We start from the raw sequence: 17,542 nt of genomic DNA on the forward strand, positions 1-17,542 counted from the left end.
AACTCGTCTTGAGCTATAAGCAAAATTTACCAACCATTATCGTAACTTTCGGCTGGTATGAGGAACTTGCCCTTATCAACAAAAAAATGCAAGTTAGCTGCTGTTGTAAATTTATTAATTAATACAAAATTCTAGGTGAAAAGTTTACGTTCTTCCCGACTCTCATCAAAGAAAGTTATAATTCCCTTTTTCAAGTTTCGTTATTGTAAGTTTAAATTACTATAACGACAAAGTGACTTAGGTTGTTTTTGTATGTTATAATGGTTTTATGGTCATAAAGTAAATTACAATGATAGAATTATTGCCTTTTGGATTCTAGTACAAGCCATAGAGTTGATATAGGGTATGCCTATGGTACAAGCCTCTCTGGCAATAAGAAGTATACAAATCGCCACTTAAACTAGGGCAACTTTGCTTTGTAATTAGCTTTTCATTTCGAATAACACTGTAATTTACTATAAAACGTTGGATCCTAATAATGGCAAGTATTGTAATACCATTGTTCGTACAAAAAACTTTTTAAAAAGAAAGAAAGTATAGGGACTAGCCTCAATGTTTATGAATTTCTTGAAAAAGATGTTGAAAATAATTCTTAACAGTTTCTGGAAGAAATAAGACTTGTTACATAATTTATGTCACAACTGCATATTAATACTGAAAAAATATAAAGTATAAGCTCTGCAGTAGTTCAGACAGGACATTAAATTAATGAAGTGATTAGCAGAAGAAAAAAATTTATCAATTACATTTATTTGACTAATACTACTATTTACATCTATACTATGGATTACAAATGACCTGTTGCACAATCTATATATAAAATACTAAGAAAATTTATCAAAGCTGTATCCAATCATTCTATGTCTTTATTTTAAACAATTTTGTGTTTTTAAACTATCTTGATAGTAAAAATGTAAATATTTGTTTTATAAATGAAAGTATTACATTTTAGAGCTGAAGTATACACATATGTTTAAAAAAAATTTAAATGCCCTTTGTGCAGAATTACAACGCAATCGTAAGAGAATGTTACAAATTTTTCCTTTAAAAAGCGAGACGTTTTAGTTTTCTTTGCAGTTCAAGTTTTGCCAAAACAAAAATTGAAGAATAATTTTTTTTTTTTTGCTTACTTTTTATTTAAAAAACAATTTATGAAATATATACTAATGCTAATCTATGTATGTAGTATAAGCACAAAATGTTTCAGTTACTATAAATTGCTTATGTATTTATAATAACTTTTGTTACCATTAAAAGTATTTCAAAGAAAGATGTTAGTGCTAGAGAGGTTTGTCACAGAAAACCAGAGAAAAGTTACAGTATAATAGTAAAAATAAATGGTTTAACATCCATAGGTTTATATTGATATTTGCGCTAATTTTCAAGGATAACTGATGAATAAATCGTTCAATAATAAAATTTAAGTCAATTTTGTACTTCTTAAATCTTCTAAACCTCTTAAAACTTAAATTTTGTACTTCTGTGTACTTGTATTTTTTAGTTTTATTTGCAATATTTAAAAATTTAGTAGTACTTTATACAGTTTTTAGGCTTGGCACAAATATTAAAGAGCCTATGCCGTTGCTATAAATATTGCATACATTTCATTTTATTAATTATGACTTGAACAACCATTTAAACTCATTGCCCCCCCCCCTCCTTTTTTTCAGATCACAGTTAAACTTTCTTCAATACTGAGCTATGAACCATTGCTGTTTCTTAACTATTTAACTGATGCCGCCAATAAGTCAGCAGGTGACAATCTAAATCTTGAGAGCAATATGCATCACTTTTCTGTCATAAGTTAGTGTTTTTTTATGAGATTTGTAAAGCACTTGATTTTATTAATTATATAAATTTAGCAAGCATTGAACTTACGATTTTTTTTTATTCATTTCAGATAATAATTGAACTTCAGTACTGTGCTAAATCAAGCAAATATAAGGCAAAAAAATTAGATATTTCTGCTATGAGCTATTGTTATTTCTTGAAGGTAATAATTAGTCAACAGGTGACAATCTAAATTCTGATTACTGTGCATCATTTTTCTGTCAAAAGTCAGTGTTCTGTGAATAAACTTATTTACAAAAATCATCATGACTGGTAAGGAGAAGATATTGTATCATTGTTCTGTATGCTCAAAAGAATTTGTATCAATGTCCAAAATAAAAATACATATGCGCTCTCATACTGGAGAAAAACCATTTAGCTGTGAAGTGTGCAATAAAAGTTTTTCTCAAATTAATAATTTAAAAGAGCACTACTTTGTCCATTCTAAGGCAAAACCTCATTCATGTGAATTTTGTGGCAAAAGTTTTAGTCTTAAAAGTGCTTTAAAAAGACATGAAAAGACTCACTTTGATGATAGGCCATATCCCTGCACTGTTTGTGGTAAGAATTTTAGTAGAAACGCTTATTTGCTGGCTCATTTGCGCATTCACACAAAAGAGAAACCTTTTGAATGTGACACCTGCAATAAGACATTTAGAACAAAAGAACTTTTGAAAAACCATTCCATCGTCCATGCTGAAGTGAAAACTCATTCCTGTGACGAGTGCAGTGCAAGTTTTTTCCGTAAAAGGACATTGGTTAGTCACAAACGCAATCATGCTCGTGAAAAACCTTATCCTTGTGATGTGTGCAATGAGAGATTCAAAACAAAAGGAGAATTTACGGAACATATTAAAATACACCCCGATCTGAAACCTTATGCATGTGAGATATGCAGCAAGAATTTTAAATCCGAAAAACTGTTAAAGGAACACTCTGTCATACATACCGATGATGTGCTATACTTTTGTGATGTTTGTAAGAAGTATTATACTCATAAAAAATCTTACAAGCAGCATGTTGCGTCTCATAGCAAAGACATGTCTCGCGTATGTGGTTATTGCAACAAAACATTTTCTGGAGTTCGTTCATTGAATATTCACATTCGTATCCACACTCAAGAAAAACCTCACACGTGCAATGTGTGTGGTCAAGCGTTCAGGGTAAGTCATGAATTGAAATACCACTTTGCGAGGTGGCATTCCAGTATGAAACCTTACAAATGCAGCATTTGTGACAAGAGTTTTATTCTCAGTGCTCATCTAAAGAGACATTATGCTGTCCACTCGGATGACAGGCCTCACACTTGTGGTGTATGTAATCAAAGCTATAAACATAAGCATGTGTTAAAAGTTCATATGCAAAAACATACTTCAACATCAGAAGCATGTGATGAAATCTATCCAATGAATTTAGATTCTTATATATATGAAAATGATTTGTCAAATCTTGATGTACAATTGACTTGCTAAATTTTGTACTTCTCTATTTTGCCATTATTGGCAACAGTGTTGTCAATGAAGCAAACAATAAAGTAGCTGAGATTATTTACACTCACGAAATGGATTAGTACCCTAAATTTTCATTAGTTCTATAAGCCACTTTTAATGTGCAGCTGTTATACTGAAATCTGAGCAAACATGGTGTGCCATCAAGACGTAAAATGTACAACAAGTTTTGAAAATGTAAATTTTTATTTTTAGTTCTGTACATTCAAAGAAAACCTATGTGTGTAAATCATGATATATTCAAATAATTTGTTCTATGTATTTCTATGTTTGCCCCATTTTTAAATGCGGAACTTTAAAATAATGATTTATGGAGTAAAAAATATAATTATTTTAATTTTGAAAATTTACTTTAATGAATTGTGTGCAACAAAAATTATTCCATTGCAACAAAAGTAATGTGCATTGAATTGACATTAATTTTGTTCATGCATGTAACAATAAAATATTTACTTTTTTACTACAATTTTCTAGATGAGAACTCTTAATATTTAATGTCTGTAATCAAAGCTTTTAGCAATCTGTATTGAATGTTCATATGTTGTATCAGATTTTATTATTCTATGGAATGTGTTAAAATTATGTTTTGTTATGTTATTGCTGCATTTAGAGCATAGAAACGATATATTTTTTAATAAATGTTACTCACAATGAATGAAATAACAACATTCAATAAATTACATTAATCTTATATAGAATGTCAGACATTTTTAGGTAAGTTTTTGAAAGCGATATATGTCATAGCTAGTCTTTTTATAGAATAAAAAATGCTCTTTTGGCAAATTAAAAAAAAAGACCATTATTTCTCGAAGATTATTCTTTAAAAATGCAAAAAATATATTTTTAAAAATTATAAAAATAATCATAAAGTAAGCCTGTTACATTTACTGGCAATGCATGAAAAACCCAGGAGGCATTTTAACAAGTGACTGATGTGTTTCATTGATCCCAAGTTTGTTGTTTGTCATTATCTAAAATGCATATTTAAATGTGTGAAATATTTACTTCATACTTTACATTGCAAAAATTGTGTGCTCTGTAGAATGATGGATTTCAATCTTTGTCAGCAACATGATATATTGTTCACTCAAATGAATTATGTTTGTGTTCAAATATATAAGTTTATGATCAACGTTGATATGTTTTTCATGGTAATTAAAAGCATAGTATTGTTATGTTCCACAGAAGTTGCAATTAAAGGAATTATTTTGTTTCATTAAAATTGTCATCTTTTTCATTTTACTCATAAAAATTTGTCACAAAACACAATTAACTGATAAAACACTCCCGCGTGGTAGCATGTACCACCTGGTACCGCAGATTATTACAGTTTCTCTTTATTTTGAAAAATCGAACAAAAAAATGCTAAAGTAGATGATTGAGGCTTCTTTCTAAAACATCTTTAAACTTGTTGCTAATAAAAATTAAAAAGCTGAATTGAGAGAATTGCTTTCAAAGATCAAAAAACAAAGAATTGATTGACTGATTACAAGTTTAACAGTATAGGGTTTTGTTCCATTTTAGTATCATTGTTAAAAATTCAACTTAAAATTAAATAAGTTTTAATAAAGTTTTTATGCATAGTGTTTAAGGATCTTATATTTATAAAGTTTGCTACTTATATTTATGATTTAGCTTTTTTTTTTTTCCTTTATACTCTGTCTGATTTCATTGAGATTGCAGACAAATTTGGATTTTTAAAATAGTACTGCAGATTCACTCTGTAATTTCTACTACTGGGCTCATATTAAGTACCATGTTTGTAACCTATTCAAGAATACTTTAAAAGTTATACTACATTAATAATGCATCTAGGGTTATCAATTGTTGTTGTTGTAGTTCATTTACGTCGCACTAGAGCTACACAATGGGCTATTGGCGACGGTCCGGGAAACATCCCGGAGGATGATCCGAAGACATGCCATCACAATTTTGATCCACTGCAGAAGGGATGGCACCCCTGCTTCGGTAGCCCGAAGATCTGCGCGCGAAGTCAAACGTTTTACGGTAGATCAGGTTAACGAGGACCAATACCGCACAACCTTGGTCCCTACGCAGACTGATCCAAGTTGTCACCCAACCCCACACTGACTGCAGCCAGTGATGCTTGACTTCGAAGGTAATCTGCTGGGAGCCGTGTCAACGATCAGTCCACTGCGGGACTAATCATTAATTCTATCCACTGAATGAGTAGCAGTAGTTGCGCCGATTAGGAAACATCCCTAAAAATGATCCGAACAATCGCCATCACAATTTTAATCTTCTGCATAATAAATGACCTGACCTGCATAATTTTTTTTTTTTTAATGGCGGGCACTTGGAGCTATTGTCCATTGGCCACAGAAAGTGCCAGAACTGCTAATTCTCTTTTCGTTACCCAGTGGGCACCTGTGGCAAAGCCACGGCGGTGGAACAGCGTCGCCCACGTCACACTACCACAACCCGTTTATAGGGCGGGTCACATTCACACACAAAGGAGAAAGGACATAGAACACAGATAGAGGGAAAGAAACATCCATGCCTTGCCCGGGATTTGAACCCAGAACCTTTCTGATGCAAGGACAGTTCCCTGCCCCCTACACAGACTGGTCGGCTGACCTGCATAATAATAGTGCACCTATGACCTGAGTGCAAAGTCGGATATTTGATATTAGAACAGTTTCAAATGGCTGATATCACGCATTCTCTTCTCGGTCCCTTTGCAGGCATATCAAAGCAGTCACTAACCACAGCCAGTGATGTTTGACTTCGGTGATCTACTGATCCAGCCCAAACCAGCAGAAACGAATGCATTTATTTGAATACCAATTTAAACTATCATGGTCCCGCAGTGACCATAATAGTGTAATTGGATCGTAAAGATGCGGTTCCCAGTAGAACACCGGAGTCAAGCATCACTGGCTGCTGTCAGTAAGCGATCGGGTGCTTACTTTGATCATCTTGTGTAGGGATCACAGTGCTGACGTAAAACATCCTCAGTAGACGGATCACGGGTTCGAGTCCCCTTACCGTCAGGCTAACCGTTGCATATTTTCGTATTTTTACCTTCCATGTAACACAAATGTGGGTTAGTTTCATCAAAAAATTCTCCACGACGGAAAATTTCTCCCAATACTTGATCCAGGAGTTCTCTTGTCTTTTAGACAAGGTTCAAAATTACAAGGCTATGGAATTAAACATTAGTAGTCTTAAACCCAAAAATTGGGTCTACTGTTCAACAACAGTTACAAGAATGAAAAATTAGAAACTATTAACTAGAATATGAAAAATCATTAAATATAAAATCAATAAATCTACAATTTATTGATGGAAAAATTTAACATATTATGAATGTGTTAGCAACAAAATATAAAAGAAAGTTTTCGTACTGTACTTTCGCAGACCTTAAAAAACAATCCAAAAACATGGTCTTATGCTCGTTTATTTGCTTTCCCTTAAATGAGGTACTTTGCAAAATATTTTCATATTATTTTTTAATATTTTCGCTAAAAAGGTTAATATTTGCTTTATTTCGTTTTCTTTGAAAAAAGGTTTTCGCTTAATATTTCTGCTAACCTAATCATGACAACAAACAAAAATGCAAAAAATAAGGTTTACAGTTTGCTTGTTTTTTAACCTACATAACAATATTTTTCAAAAAAGATTTAAAAATCATTTAGTTTTACTTTAAGGAGGAAAGGTTGGAAATTGCAATATTTTTACGTCATTGAAAAAAGGTTTTTACTGCAAACCTTTTCGTGACAATGAAAATAAAGTTAAAACACAACGTTGTCGTAAGGTTACATGCTTTCTGGGAAGNAATTTTATTCGCAACAACTAGGCTCACCCAATGAAACCACATAGTTTCCCGCGTCTCGCAGTGGACTGATCGTAAAGCATGGTTCCTAGCAACACCGCACTCAAGCATCACTGGCTGTGGTCAGTAAGCGAGTGGTTGACCACTTTGGTCAGTCTGCGTAGGGACCGATGAAGGGATTAATATGATTAGGTCTGCGTAGGGATTAATATGATTGCAGCAAGTTTTTTATTTCAGTTTTAGAAAATGATAAAAAATTTAATGTTTACGAACTATCTTTTTAGGATCAACATTTATTGTATGTAAGTTTAAGCTGTTGATGAACGTTCCTCTAATATCAATTAAAACTTGCAGAAACTATTAATTTTAGTTTAAACTGGTTAAAGGATAGCTAAAGAACAGGTCTTCATAGAAATTTAAGAATAAATTTTTAAATTCTATTTATTATGAATTGTTAAATACGGTGGTGTAAAGTGGGTATATGGTAAGGCTTGGTATATGGTATATGGTAAAGTGGGTATATGGTAAACGTATTGCATGATTGAAATATTTTTTTCACTCCTGTGTTAGCTGTAGTAAGCATTTTATGCTTCGTATTTTATAATTAAACAGTGTTAAAAACAATTTACTTGCTTGATTATAACATTACACAATTATTTAAATAAATTTAAACATAATTTCTTTTTAAATTTCAGTTTTGCTTCTAAGGAGAAGAATAAAGGAGGAAATAACAATATAACTGACTTATTATTCAATGAAAAAAATTGCTAAAATAACTTAATGGTACCACTTAGTGAGCATATTTAAAGATATAGAATGATGTTTACGAAAGTTTCTGGCTTGCTATGTCAGTTTTTACGTGGAAAACAATACAATTCCCTTAAATTAACTCAATTGAATAAAAATACATGTCTTCTATAAATAGTAAAGGCACTTTAAATTACCAATATAGATATTAATTTTTACATTCTCATTTATATTTTAAATGAACCAAAAACTATTGCAGTTAAGTTGCTTTTTGATAAAATTGTGTAGAGTTACTCAAAATATACCGCAATCGAAGTGAAACTTAATTTTGATAGACATGGATATTTTTTTTTTAATGGCGGGCACTTGGAGCTATTGTCCATTGGCCACAGAAAGTGCCAGAACTGCTAATTCTCTTTTCGTTACCCAGTGGGCACCTGTGGCGAAGCCACGGCGGTGGAACAGCGTCGCCCACGTCACACTACCACAACCCGTTTATAGGGCGGGTCACATTCACACACAAAGGAGAAAGGACATAGAACACAGATAGAGGGAAAGAAACATCCATGCCTTGCCCGGGATTTGAACCCAGAACCTTTCTGATGCAAGGACAGTTCCCTGCCCCCTACACAGACTGGTCGGCTGACCTGCATAATAATAGTGCACCTATGACCTGAGTGCAAAGTCGGATATTTGATATTAGAACAGTTTCAAATGGCTGATATCACGCATTCTCGGTCCCTTTGCAGGCATATCAAAGCAGTCACTAACCACAACCAGTGATGTTTGACTTCGGTGATCTACTGATCGCGCTCAAACCAGCAGAAACGAATGCATTTATTTGAATACCAATTTAAACTATCATGCATGGCCGGATTTACGTATAAGCTAAATAAGCTGTAGCTTAGGGCCCCCCAGATTCCACTTTTTTCTTCTTTTTTTAAAAAGTTTTATTAGGAGCTGAGGCCCTCTAAAGCCCAAAATACATTTTTGTTAATCGTTTTTACATTGTCGGGTGCTTTTCAAATGTTTTTATTAAGTCAACTTTGGTAGTGGTTAGGGGAAAACATGGAAGGTTTGCATAGTTTCTAATTCATACGTTTCTTAATATAATAAATTTCAATGTTAAAATTAATAATTATCTAAAAGCTTGTGATATTTGCGCCCTATTTACATCCTTTTTACATAATTTATATGCTCTGTCAAATTAAAAAATATTTTTTATAAATAATTTTTTAAGAGCTAAAGAACTGGGTCAAACCCAGTTCTTCTTACTAAAGGGTAATTTGACCTACTTTGCTCAGATGGATGAGTATTTCAAGAGCCAACAAAGCAATAAGTAAGTGTCTAAAAAAAAGTGATAGCTAATTTTGTTTAAAAAAACTTCAAACCTAGTAGTTATTTACTGATGAAAAGTGAGAAATTTGAAGCACCATAGTTAAAATGAATATTAAGGTTGATTCAGTAATTTGAACTATTGGAGAGAAATATATATCTTTTATAAATTTATTTAGTTTTTCTTTCTTTTAATACTTTGTGATTTCTTTTTATTTATTTAAATGGTGGGGCACTATTCAATCCCCTCTTTGACAGCCTATCAGCCAAAATTCCTGATTTGGTGTATTCTGGATGAAATTGAGATAACAGATGTAATATTATTCTAGTTTTACTTACTGCTAATAGACAGAAATAACATGTGATTATACTTGATAGACCATTGAAATCAAGTATTCATCAGCTAAACAAATGTTTAAATAAGAGAAGGGAAAAAAACCTCCTGTATGACCAAACTTTTCATGTTTCCCTTAAATATGAAATATGTTTAATTGGTAATATTATATTGAATTCTCAAAATTCAATTATTTAGTTAGCTTATGATTTTATTGTTTATTGATCAGACTTGTTTCTATTTTTAACTCTTTGATTTTTGTTGTTATTATGTATTTAAAGTTAATAAGACTTAAATTGTTTAATTAATAAGACTCTTAAATTTTTAAATCAAAGTCAAAACAATTTCTTAAAATTATAAATCGAAACTTTTTACGAAATTTGGACAGCTTTGTTTTTATTTTAAACGTGTGCATTGGAAATAAAATACAATGTGAGGTAATGCAAAGTAATTTCTAATTGCTTACTATTTCTAAATTAATAATTTGGAAAGCACTTTTCTTTATAAAAGAATTTGGTTATTTTATTTTAATTTAAAAAGTGTGGTATGAAATAATAATGTAATATTTTATGAATGCTTATCCTTTTCCTAATTTGCTCAACATTCAACATATTATTTTTAGAAATATATATTCACTTAAAAAACTATATTTCTATTTAATTGGTATTTTACTTCAAATAATTTAATAAAGGAAACCGAAATATTATATAACATATGATTTATAGTTCGGGTCTAAATATAATGAGAGATTATAAAAAGTACTAAATGGAAGTTATAAATGTATTCATTCTGGTTATAAAAAGTACTAATTTGTGAAACCTCTTTAACTCTCCACGGAACACTGAAGTTCCATAGAACACAGTTTGGGATTGCTTCTATCATTAAAAAATTTACCAAATTTTACCACATTTACTACCGAACAGCATGGTAAAAAACTATATTTTTATTATGTTAATTTCACGAGAAGTCATAACCAAATCGCTACGGAAAAAAATTACCCTTTTTTTTGGTCTTTGCACAAATACCGTAAATGTTACTATATTCTAATAGTTTTGACTAAACTTTTTTTTTCTCAGTGCGGTCAGTACCATGGTTCACATTTCAGAAAAGGTACTGTGTATTGCCGCATGCAAACAGTTGTGTTTTTCTCAAAATTTCAGAGGATCTTCGATTTTGTCACCTCAAAATAAAATTTGAAAGATTGAAGAATAAAAAACTCGTGTCCAATAGTTTTACATAAAGAACATATCCAGAAATTTTCAACAAAATCAAGAATATCAAATATCCAAATTATAATTTGATAATTTATAATAATTTGAATATAATGTGATAATAATCAAATTAAATAAAGAGTATACTCTTTATTTATTAAATTTTTGAAGAAAATAGATATTAAAAAAAAACCGATAGGGAGTTGTGTATAGGTGGGGCTGATGATTATGAAATCTAACGCAGAACCGAGAGATCGGGGGTTCTATTCCAGCTGATGACAGTTTTTAATCTTTATTCCTTAATACTGTGAAATGTTTTTCTTATTTTTTCTAATGTATGCATGTTAAAAGAAACTAATATTTAAAAAACTACATCTCTTGTTCAATTTGCTCACCAACCTTCGTGGTTCATTAATCATTGCAGATTAAGAGGAAGAACGGTTTATTTCCATTTATTTGCACAAATCGCGAATGAGTTACTATTTGCATTTTTAAGATGACTAAATTTTGGCAAATCAATAAAATTGGTACCTCCCGCAGAGTTATTACTCAGTGAAGATGGGCTCAAGGCAAGGGATAAGGCATTTGCCTCCGAGTGAGGTGGCCCGGGTTCGAATCCCAGTGATGTCTGCTCGATACGAATTCCACACCAGGCTCGCACCGACCACACTGCTGATGCAAAATATCCTCAGTGGTAGACGGATGGTGGATTAGAGTCCCCTTGCTGTCAGACTAACCGTGGGAAGATTTCGTGGTTTTTTCGTCTCCTAACTCAAATGTGGGTTAGTTCCATCAAAAAGTCCTCGACGAAGGCAAACATTTCTTCTAATACTTGATCCTGGAGCGCCTTTGTGTGCTGGATTGGATTCAAAATGACAAGGCTACGAAGTTGAACATTAGTAGTCTTAAACTCGAAATTGGGTAAGCTGTTCAATAACGGTTATATTTTACTTTATAACCGTCGTTGAGCAGCCGATCCAATATTTGGGTTTACGACTACTAATGTTCAACTGCGTAACCTTGTCATTTTGAGCCCAATCCAGAAGACAAGGGAACTCCTGGATCAAGTATTGGGAGAAATTTGTCTTCGTGGAGGACTTTTTGATGGAACTAACTCTCATTTGCGTTACATGGAGAGGAAAACCACGAGAACCTCCCACGGTTAGCCTGACGGCAAGGGGACTCTAACCCGTGATCCATCAAACTCTGAGGATATTTCACGTCAGCACTGTGGTCAGCGCAAGCCGGATGCGGAATTCGTATCGACCAGCCATCGCCGGGATCGAACTCTGTTCACCTTATTGGAAAGCGAACGCTCTATCCCCTGAGCCATCGTGGCTCTCAATGACGGTTATAAAATAAAATAATTTTGCCAGGATAGCCTGGTTGGTGAATTGTGAGAATGGGAGTTCGAATCCAGCCGGCCGAAGAGTACCTATGTACAAAATGGTGCATGTGAAATCTGTCAGGGTCACAATGTCCTTCAAGTTCTCACAACAAATCAATACCTCTTGGTACTGATCCAGGAGTTCCCTTATCCTCTGGATTGGGTTTAAAATTACAAGACTATAGAGTTAAACATTGGCAGTGGTAATCTCAAAATTAAGTCAGTTGTTCAATGGCTGTTATGAAGAAAAAAGTGAAATTAATAATCGAATTGTATTTTCTTGTATTCTTTGAAACTCCTTGCATATTTTCCATACACCTTCATAATTTTATATTTCTAAGTCTTATAAATTTTGAGCAGCCAAGCAAAATGCAAAGTAAGAAAAAAACAATTTAGAAAAAAATTAGCAAAAATATCATTTAAATTTTCAAATGACATATATTCGGAAGAAAACAAAAACTGTTTAATATGGCCTTCCAGCATGCCAAATTTTTACTCTGTGCTTATAATGAGCTTAAAATGTGCTTCTGTTGTAACTTTTTTTCCTCGTTCAAAAAATATGTGCAATAAAAGAAAGGTTCTACATTATAGTCTCTTCACAATCAATATATTTAACAATGAAGTAATATCATATTCTCTAATAATGTATTGCTAACATTCAACAATAAAATATAATGACAGTTTACTTTAGGTTTATAAAAATAGAATTGAACTTATGAGAGCCCCAGCATTTTCAGTAGCTTAGGGCCCCACGAAGCTTAAATCCGGCCCTGCTATCATGGTCCCGCAGTGACCATAATAGTTTAATTGGATCGTAAAGATGCGGTTCCCAGTAGAAAACCGGAGTCAAGCATCACTGGCTGCTGTCAGTAAGCGAGTGGGTGCTCACTTTGATCATCTTGTGTAAGGACCGAGGGTACGATAGCTGGTCGATACTAATTCCGTCTTGCCCCGATCACAGTGCTGACGTAAAACATCCTCAGTAGTAGACGGATCATAGGTTCGAGTCCCCTTACCGTCAGGCTAACCGTTGTATATTTTCGTATTTTTACCTTCCATGTAACACAATTGGGTCTACTGTTCAACAACAGTTACAAGAATGAAAAAAAAGAAACTATTGACTAGAATATGAAAAATTATTAAATATGAAATCAATAAATCTACAATTTATTGATGGAAAAATTTAACATATTATGAATGTGTTAGCAACAAAATATTTTTTTTATCAAAAAGCAAGGGCTACTTATACTTGTGTCGATAAACCTATAAAAGAAATACTTTCGCAGACCTTGAAAAACAATCCAAAAACATGGTCTTATGCTCGTTTATTTGCTTTCCCTTCAATGAGGTACTTTGCAAAATATTTTCTTATTATTTTTTAATATTTTCGCTGAAAAGGTTAATATTTGCTTTATTTCGTTTTCTTTGAAAAAGGTTTTCGCTTAATATTTCTGCTAACCTAATCATGACAACAAGCAAAAATGAGGTTTACAGTTTGCTTGTTTTTTAACCTACATAACAATATCTTTTAAAAAAGATTTAAAAATCATTTAGTTTTCTTAAGGAGGAGTGGTTGGAAATTGCAATATATTTACGTCATCGAAAAAAGGTTTTTACTGCAAACCTTTTTCTTGACAATGAAAATAAAGTTAAAACACAAAGTTGTCATAAGGTTACATGCTTTCTGGGATAGGTGGCCTATGGCAACACTTTGTAAGCTTTCGCCGTTAGCATGGGGAGAATCAGAGGAGAAGGAAGTACGTCAGTTTCTCCCTTGATTTTCAAATAAATTAAAAACTTTCAAGTAAGGAAACTATACGGAACTGAAAACTGCATAGAACATAGCTCTAATAGAAAGCGGTTTGGAAATTTTTCAAAAAAATATTTGTGACAATTAAATACGAAATATATGGGGGGAAATATCTTAGACTGAAAAGAGTAGGAGAGGGAAAGGGGTAGGGTCAAAGGCATGGAAGTGGTCTTTTCCCCAGATGACGTATAGAGTATTGCTATCGCGAATTCTCCCTTTATAAAAATATAAGTTCTCGAAGTCTCTTTAAATAGCATTATTGTTTGGATAATGAAGTAATAGAATTAAGCTTCGAAATTAAATTCAAAATAAATTTTATAGTGTATGAATGTAATAGAGAGAAGAAAACAATACTTATTATTTTATTTTACTTGATAAATAATGATATTCTGGTCTGAAAAACAAATATTAAAAGCAAATACTCATAAATTAATATGTATACATAAACAATTTTTTTTTTTTAATTTTTTAAAAAAAGAAGAAACGAATCGTCAGCTAAGCAAACGGCAAATTCTTACGTAGTTGCCCCACCACAGTTTATCTCTCGTAGTGTCATTCCCATCCCCTCGCACCGACATAGTCAAACAAGGTATTTAACAATTAACAACGATGAAAAAAAAAAAAAAAACGAACTTGGTGCAATTTTTTTGATTGCCTGAAAGGATTATTGATGCCAAATGTTATAAACCAGAAATAACCATAAAGTACGTTGATGAACACGTTGATAGCAGCAGCCAATAAAATAGGAGTACTAAATTAAAAATTCTGGTAGCCAAGCGACTGCCCTTCACTAAATTTACGGTCAACTAAAGTTAACTGTATTCGTTTTATTATTTTTTTTTTAATGCAGATTTGTTTATTTGAATTTTGAAGCGGAAAAATTTAAGCATGAAATTGACTTCTCTTATATACTTTGGATTTTAATTGTAATTTATATTTGAGTGTATTTGTATTAATAGATTTAAAAGGAAATAATATTCCTATATTCTTCAGTTTCGGATAAGGCAGTGTAAACCAGGCCGTTTTAAGAGGTATACTCTTTCAACTACTTTAAAATGTTGAAAAGTAATCCAGCATAATGTTAAAACAATCATACATATTGTTAAAATAAATACCATAGTCACTTTTATAAAGAAAGATTATTAATTAAATTTTTTGTTGTTGTTTTAACATTACCTAAATTTCCAGTCACATCATGAAAAAAAGAAAAAGATTTTTATACTTTTCTTTCATAATAGCTCATCGCAAATATTTTTTACGAATTTAAATTTTGATAAAGATATTTTCAGTTCACAATTTGTTATAGATTTCACAAGCTGTACCTTTAATATGGTGTATACAATTAGGTTATGCGTCCATGAAACCATTTTCAAACATGCATTTGAGTAATTCTCAGCAAACAAACATGTAATTGAAGGATCTATAAGTTTTTTCTGTTGAAAAATGAGTAAGTTATTTGTTCAACACATGGTTTGAAGATGTCTTCATTACATTATGTTATAAGTTTGAAGTATTGGAAATAAATATTTTATCAATTTTTAAACCTATGAAATCTTATTCATTCATTTGAAATTCTTACCTCCCACAAATACAAAAGATATTATTTCTGACTGAAATACCTGTATTTTTCTTCAATTTTTAAAAATCAATCTATAGTATTGTATATGAAACTAATTATTAGGTCTTAAAGGGGTTTTTTATATGGCAAAAAAGTTTAAAACTCTTAATTCATATAATTTCATCACGGAATGTTTTATATCAATGGCATCATTTTGGAAGAAACAGTGCACATGTTCTGATAAAGCTGCAAATCAAATTTCAGTAAATTTGACGAAGTTTTTCTAAGTGTAAAAATAAACTGAATAAGCAAATTAGAAGTGTTAAAATGACTTACTCATTTCCTCATCTAAATTTATGAAGTTCATTTTTTTTCTAAAAATGTAGTACTAATAAGGGTTTTAATTGAATATATTCACATTAATTTTATTTATAAGTATAAGCTTTTTCTAATTTCTTCACTTATCATGCTATCACTGTGAAAATGACATTTTTAATGAGAAATTGTTTCTAATATTTTTTAAAGATTAGTTTAATGAGATACTTTTGTTAAATCTATTATTTTTAAATCAGTTATTGACTGGTTTATTCTTAAATATAATTATTATTTTAAGTATATATTTTTTCGTTCCATCACTATGTTAACATTTGCTAATTGTTAGATTAGAATAACTTTAATATTTATTAACATTAAGTGTGACTGCTATGTTTTTCTTGTTTACTACCAACTCCTGTATTTCATTGCTAAATAGCGGAAATTTCTGACATATTTTTCTTGTCACTACAAAATAGCCTACTCACCGAAAATGACCCATTTGATTTATATGAGAGTTATAGTTTGACATTTAGGCTGCAATCGACAGAGGGTTTTTCTGGTATTTTATTTCAATAGCTTTTAATGATATGTGGATGATATTAAAACCTTGTTTTAAGCTAATATTACTATTACTTTGTGATGAATGTGTTTCCATTTTTCTGTTTCTACATTCTTTTATTGTTTTTGACATCAAAATTTTCTTTCTATTATATCTGTTTCGTAATTTTATTTTAAAAAACTATTTCCATGGAAGCAGTGAGTAAAATGAATTTTCAAGTTTGCCTGTACATTTTCACTAATTTTTATTTGCTTTTAAGATTCTGATATAATTATGGCTGACAACATCAAAGTTTCGGTTCGACTGAGAAAGTTAATACCCTCGTAAGTATAATTTTTTATCATGCTCATATAAATTGATAGTTAACAGATGATAAATTTTTCAAGATTTATTCCTGCTGTACTTAAAGGCAGGGTGTATAAAAATCATGATTTTTTTTTAAAAAATCAAAAAAATTGGATTTTTTTTATTTTAATCGGATTTTTTTGATTTTAATCATGATTTTTTTATAATTTCAATTCTATGGAATATAATCAATTTTGTGTACCATAGATTTAAAGTTGTATTGTATTACTATTGTTACTTATGGTATACATTGGAAATAAACATTACTAACCATTATCAACAAAATATTTCTTAATAATTTAAAAGCAAAAAGTGAAATAAGAAATAAACAATAACAAAGTGATTTCAAACTACAAATCAAGAAAGAAATTGTCTATCAAACAATATGTGATAATTATTAATTCTACATCTACAATATCAAATTATTTAAACAATCATTTAATTAGTTTTATTTAAAGATTTAAACATAAGGACTAATTTAGCTGCCTTTTCTACACCCAGTTGATTCCGTAGTTTAATATGTACAAGTCCAAAAGTGGAAAACATCCTCTCTATCCCTGCAGTTGTTCCTTTTGCAGTACATAACAACTGTATTGCATCAAACTCTTTTTGACCTACACAGTTCTTTAGAAGCGCAATTGATTTCCACCATTCCAAGATGTTTAAAGATTCTAGAGATTCTTTATCAAACAAAGTTCCATTAAACGGAGGAGAGCGTACAATGAATTTTAGCAAAATACTTAATAAGGAGGTTTCTCCATACTTTTCTTTAACAAAGTTTACAGCTTGATCTTTTTCATTTAGTGT

The 17,542-nt window shown here is 31.3% G+C and overlaps 2 protein-coding genes across 4 annotated transcripts in view; both read left to right on the forward strand.

Moving 5' to 3' along the window:
- Nucleotides 1-31: 31 nt before the first annotated feature.
- On the forward strand, nucleotides 32-4,560 carry LOC107436926 (zinc finger protein 888). Of its 3 annotated transcripts, none has more exons than XM_071177282.1 (3): nucleotides 32-481; nucleotides 1,671-1,803; nucleotides 1,901-4,560. In XM_071177282.1, exon 3 carries the CDS (start codon nucleotides 2,097-2,099, stop codon nucleotides 3,300-3,302), a length of 1,206 nt encoding a protein of 401 aa, XP_071033383.1. In that variant the 5' UTR covers nucleotides 32-481; nucleotides 1,671-1,803; nucleotides 1,901-2,096; the 3' UTR covers nucleotides 3,303-4,560. The 3 variants fall into 3 exon arrangements, with proteins under 3 accessions (XP_071033383.1, XP_042904566.1, XP_015904247.2); XM_043048632.2 differs by having other exon boundaries at nucleotides 32-205; XM_016048761.3 differs by lacking the exon at nucleotides 1,671-1,803 and having other exon boundaries at nucleotides 32-205.
- A 10,299-nt stretch (nucleotides 4,561-14,859) lies between these two features.
- Nucleotides 14,860-17,542, forward strand: part of LOC107436849 (centromere-associated protein E) — a 50,222-nt gene continuing 47,539 nt past the window's right edge. The window contains exons 1-2 of the mRNA XM_071177283.1: nucleotides 14,860-14,884; nucleotides 16,650-16,713. Coding sequence (XP_071033384.1) covers nucleotides 16,664-16,713 — 50 coding nt within the window. The 5' untranslated portion in view covers nucleotides 14,860-14,884; nucleotides 16,650-16,663. The remainder of the gene's footprint in view (nucleotides 14,885-16,649; nucleotides 16,714-17,542) is intronic.

The sequence above is a fragment of the Parasteatoda tepidariorum genome, chromosome 2 (genome assembly GCF_043381705.1).
Source record: "Parasteatoda tepidariorum isolate YZ-2023 chromosome 2, CAS_Ptep_4.0, whole genome shotgun sequence".
Lineage (NCBI taxonomy): Eukaryota > Metazoa > Arthropoda > Arachnida > Araneae > Theridiidae > Parasteatoda > Parasteatoda tepidariorum.

Bases quoted from the DNA above. Each gene is read 5' to 3' on its own strand.
- LOC107436926 (XM_071177282.1), top strand. From the start codon at position 2,097: ATGACTGGTAAGGAGAAGATATTGTATCATTGTTCTGTATGCTCAAAA.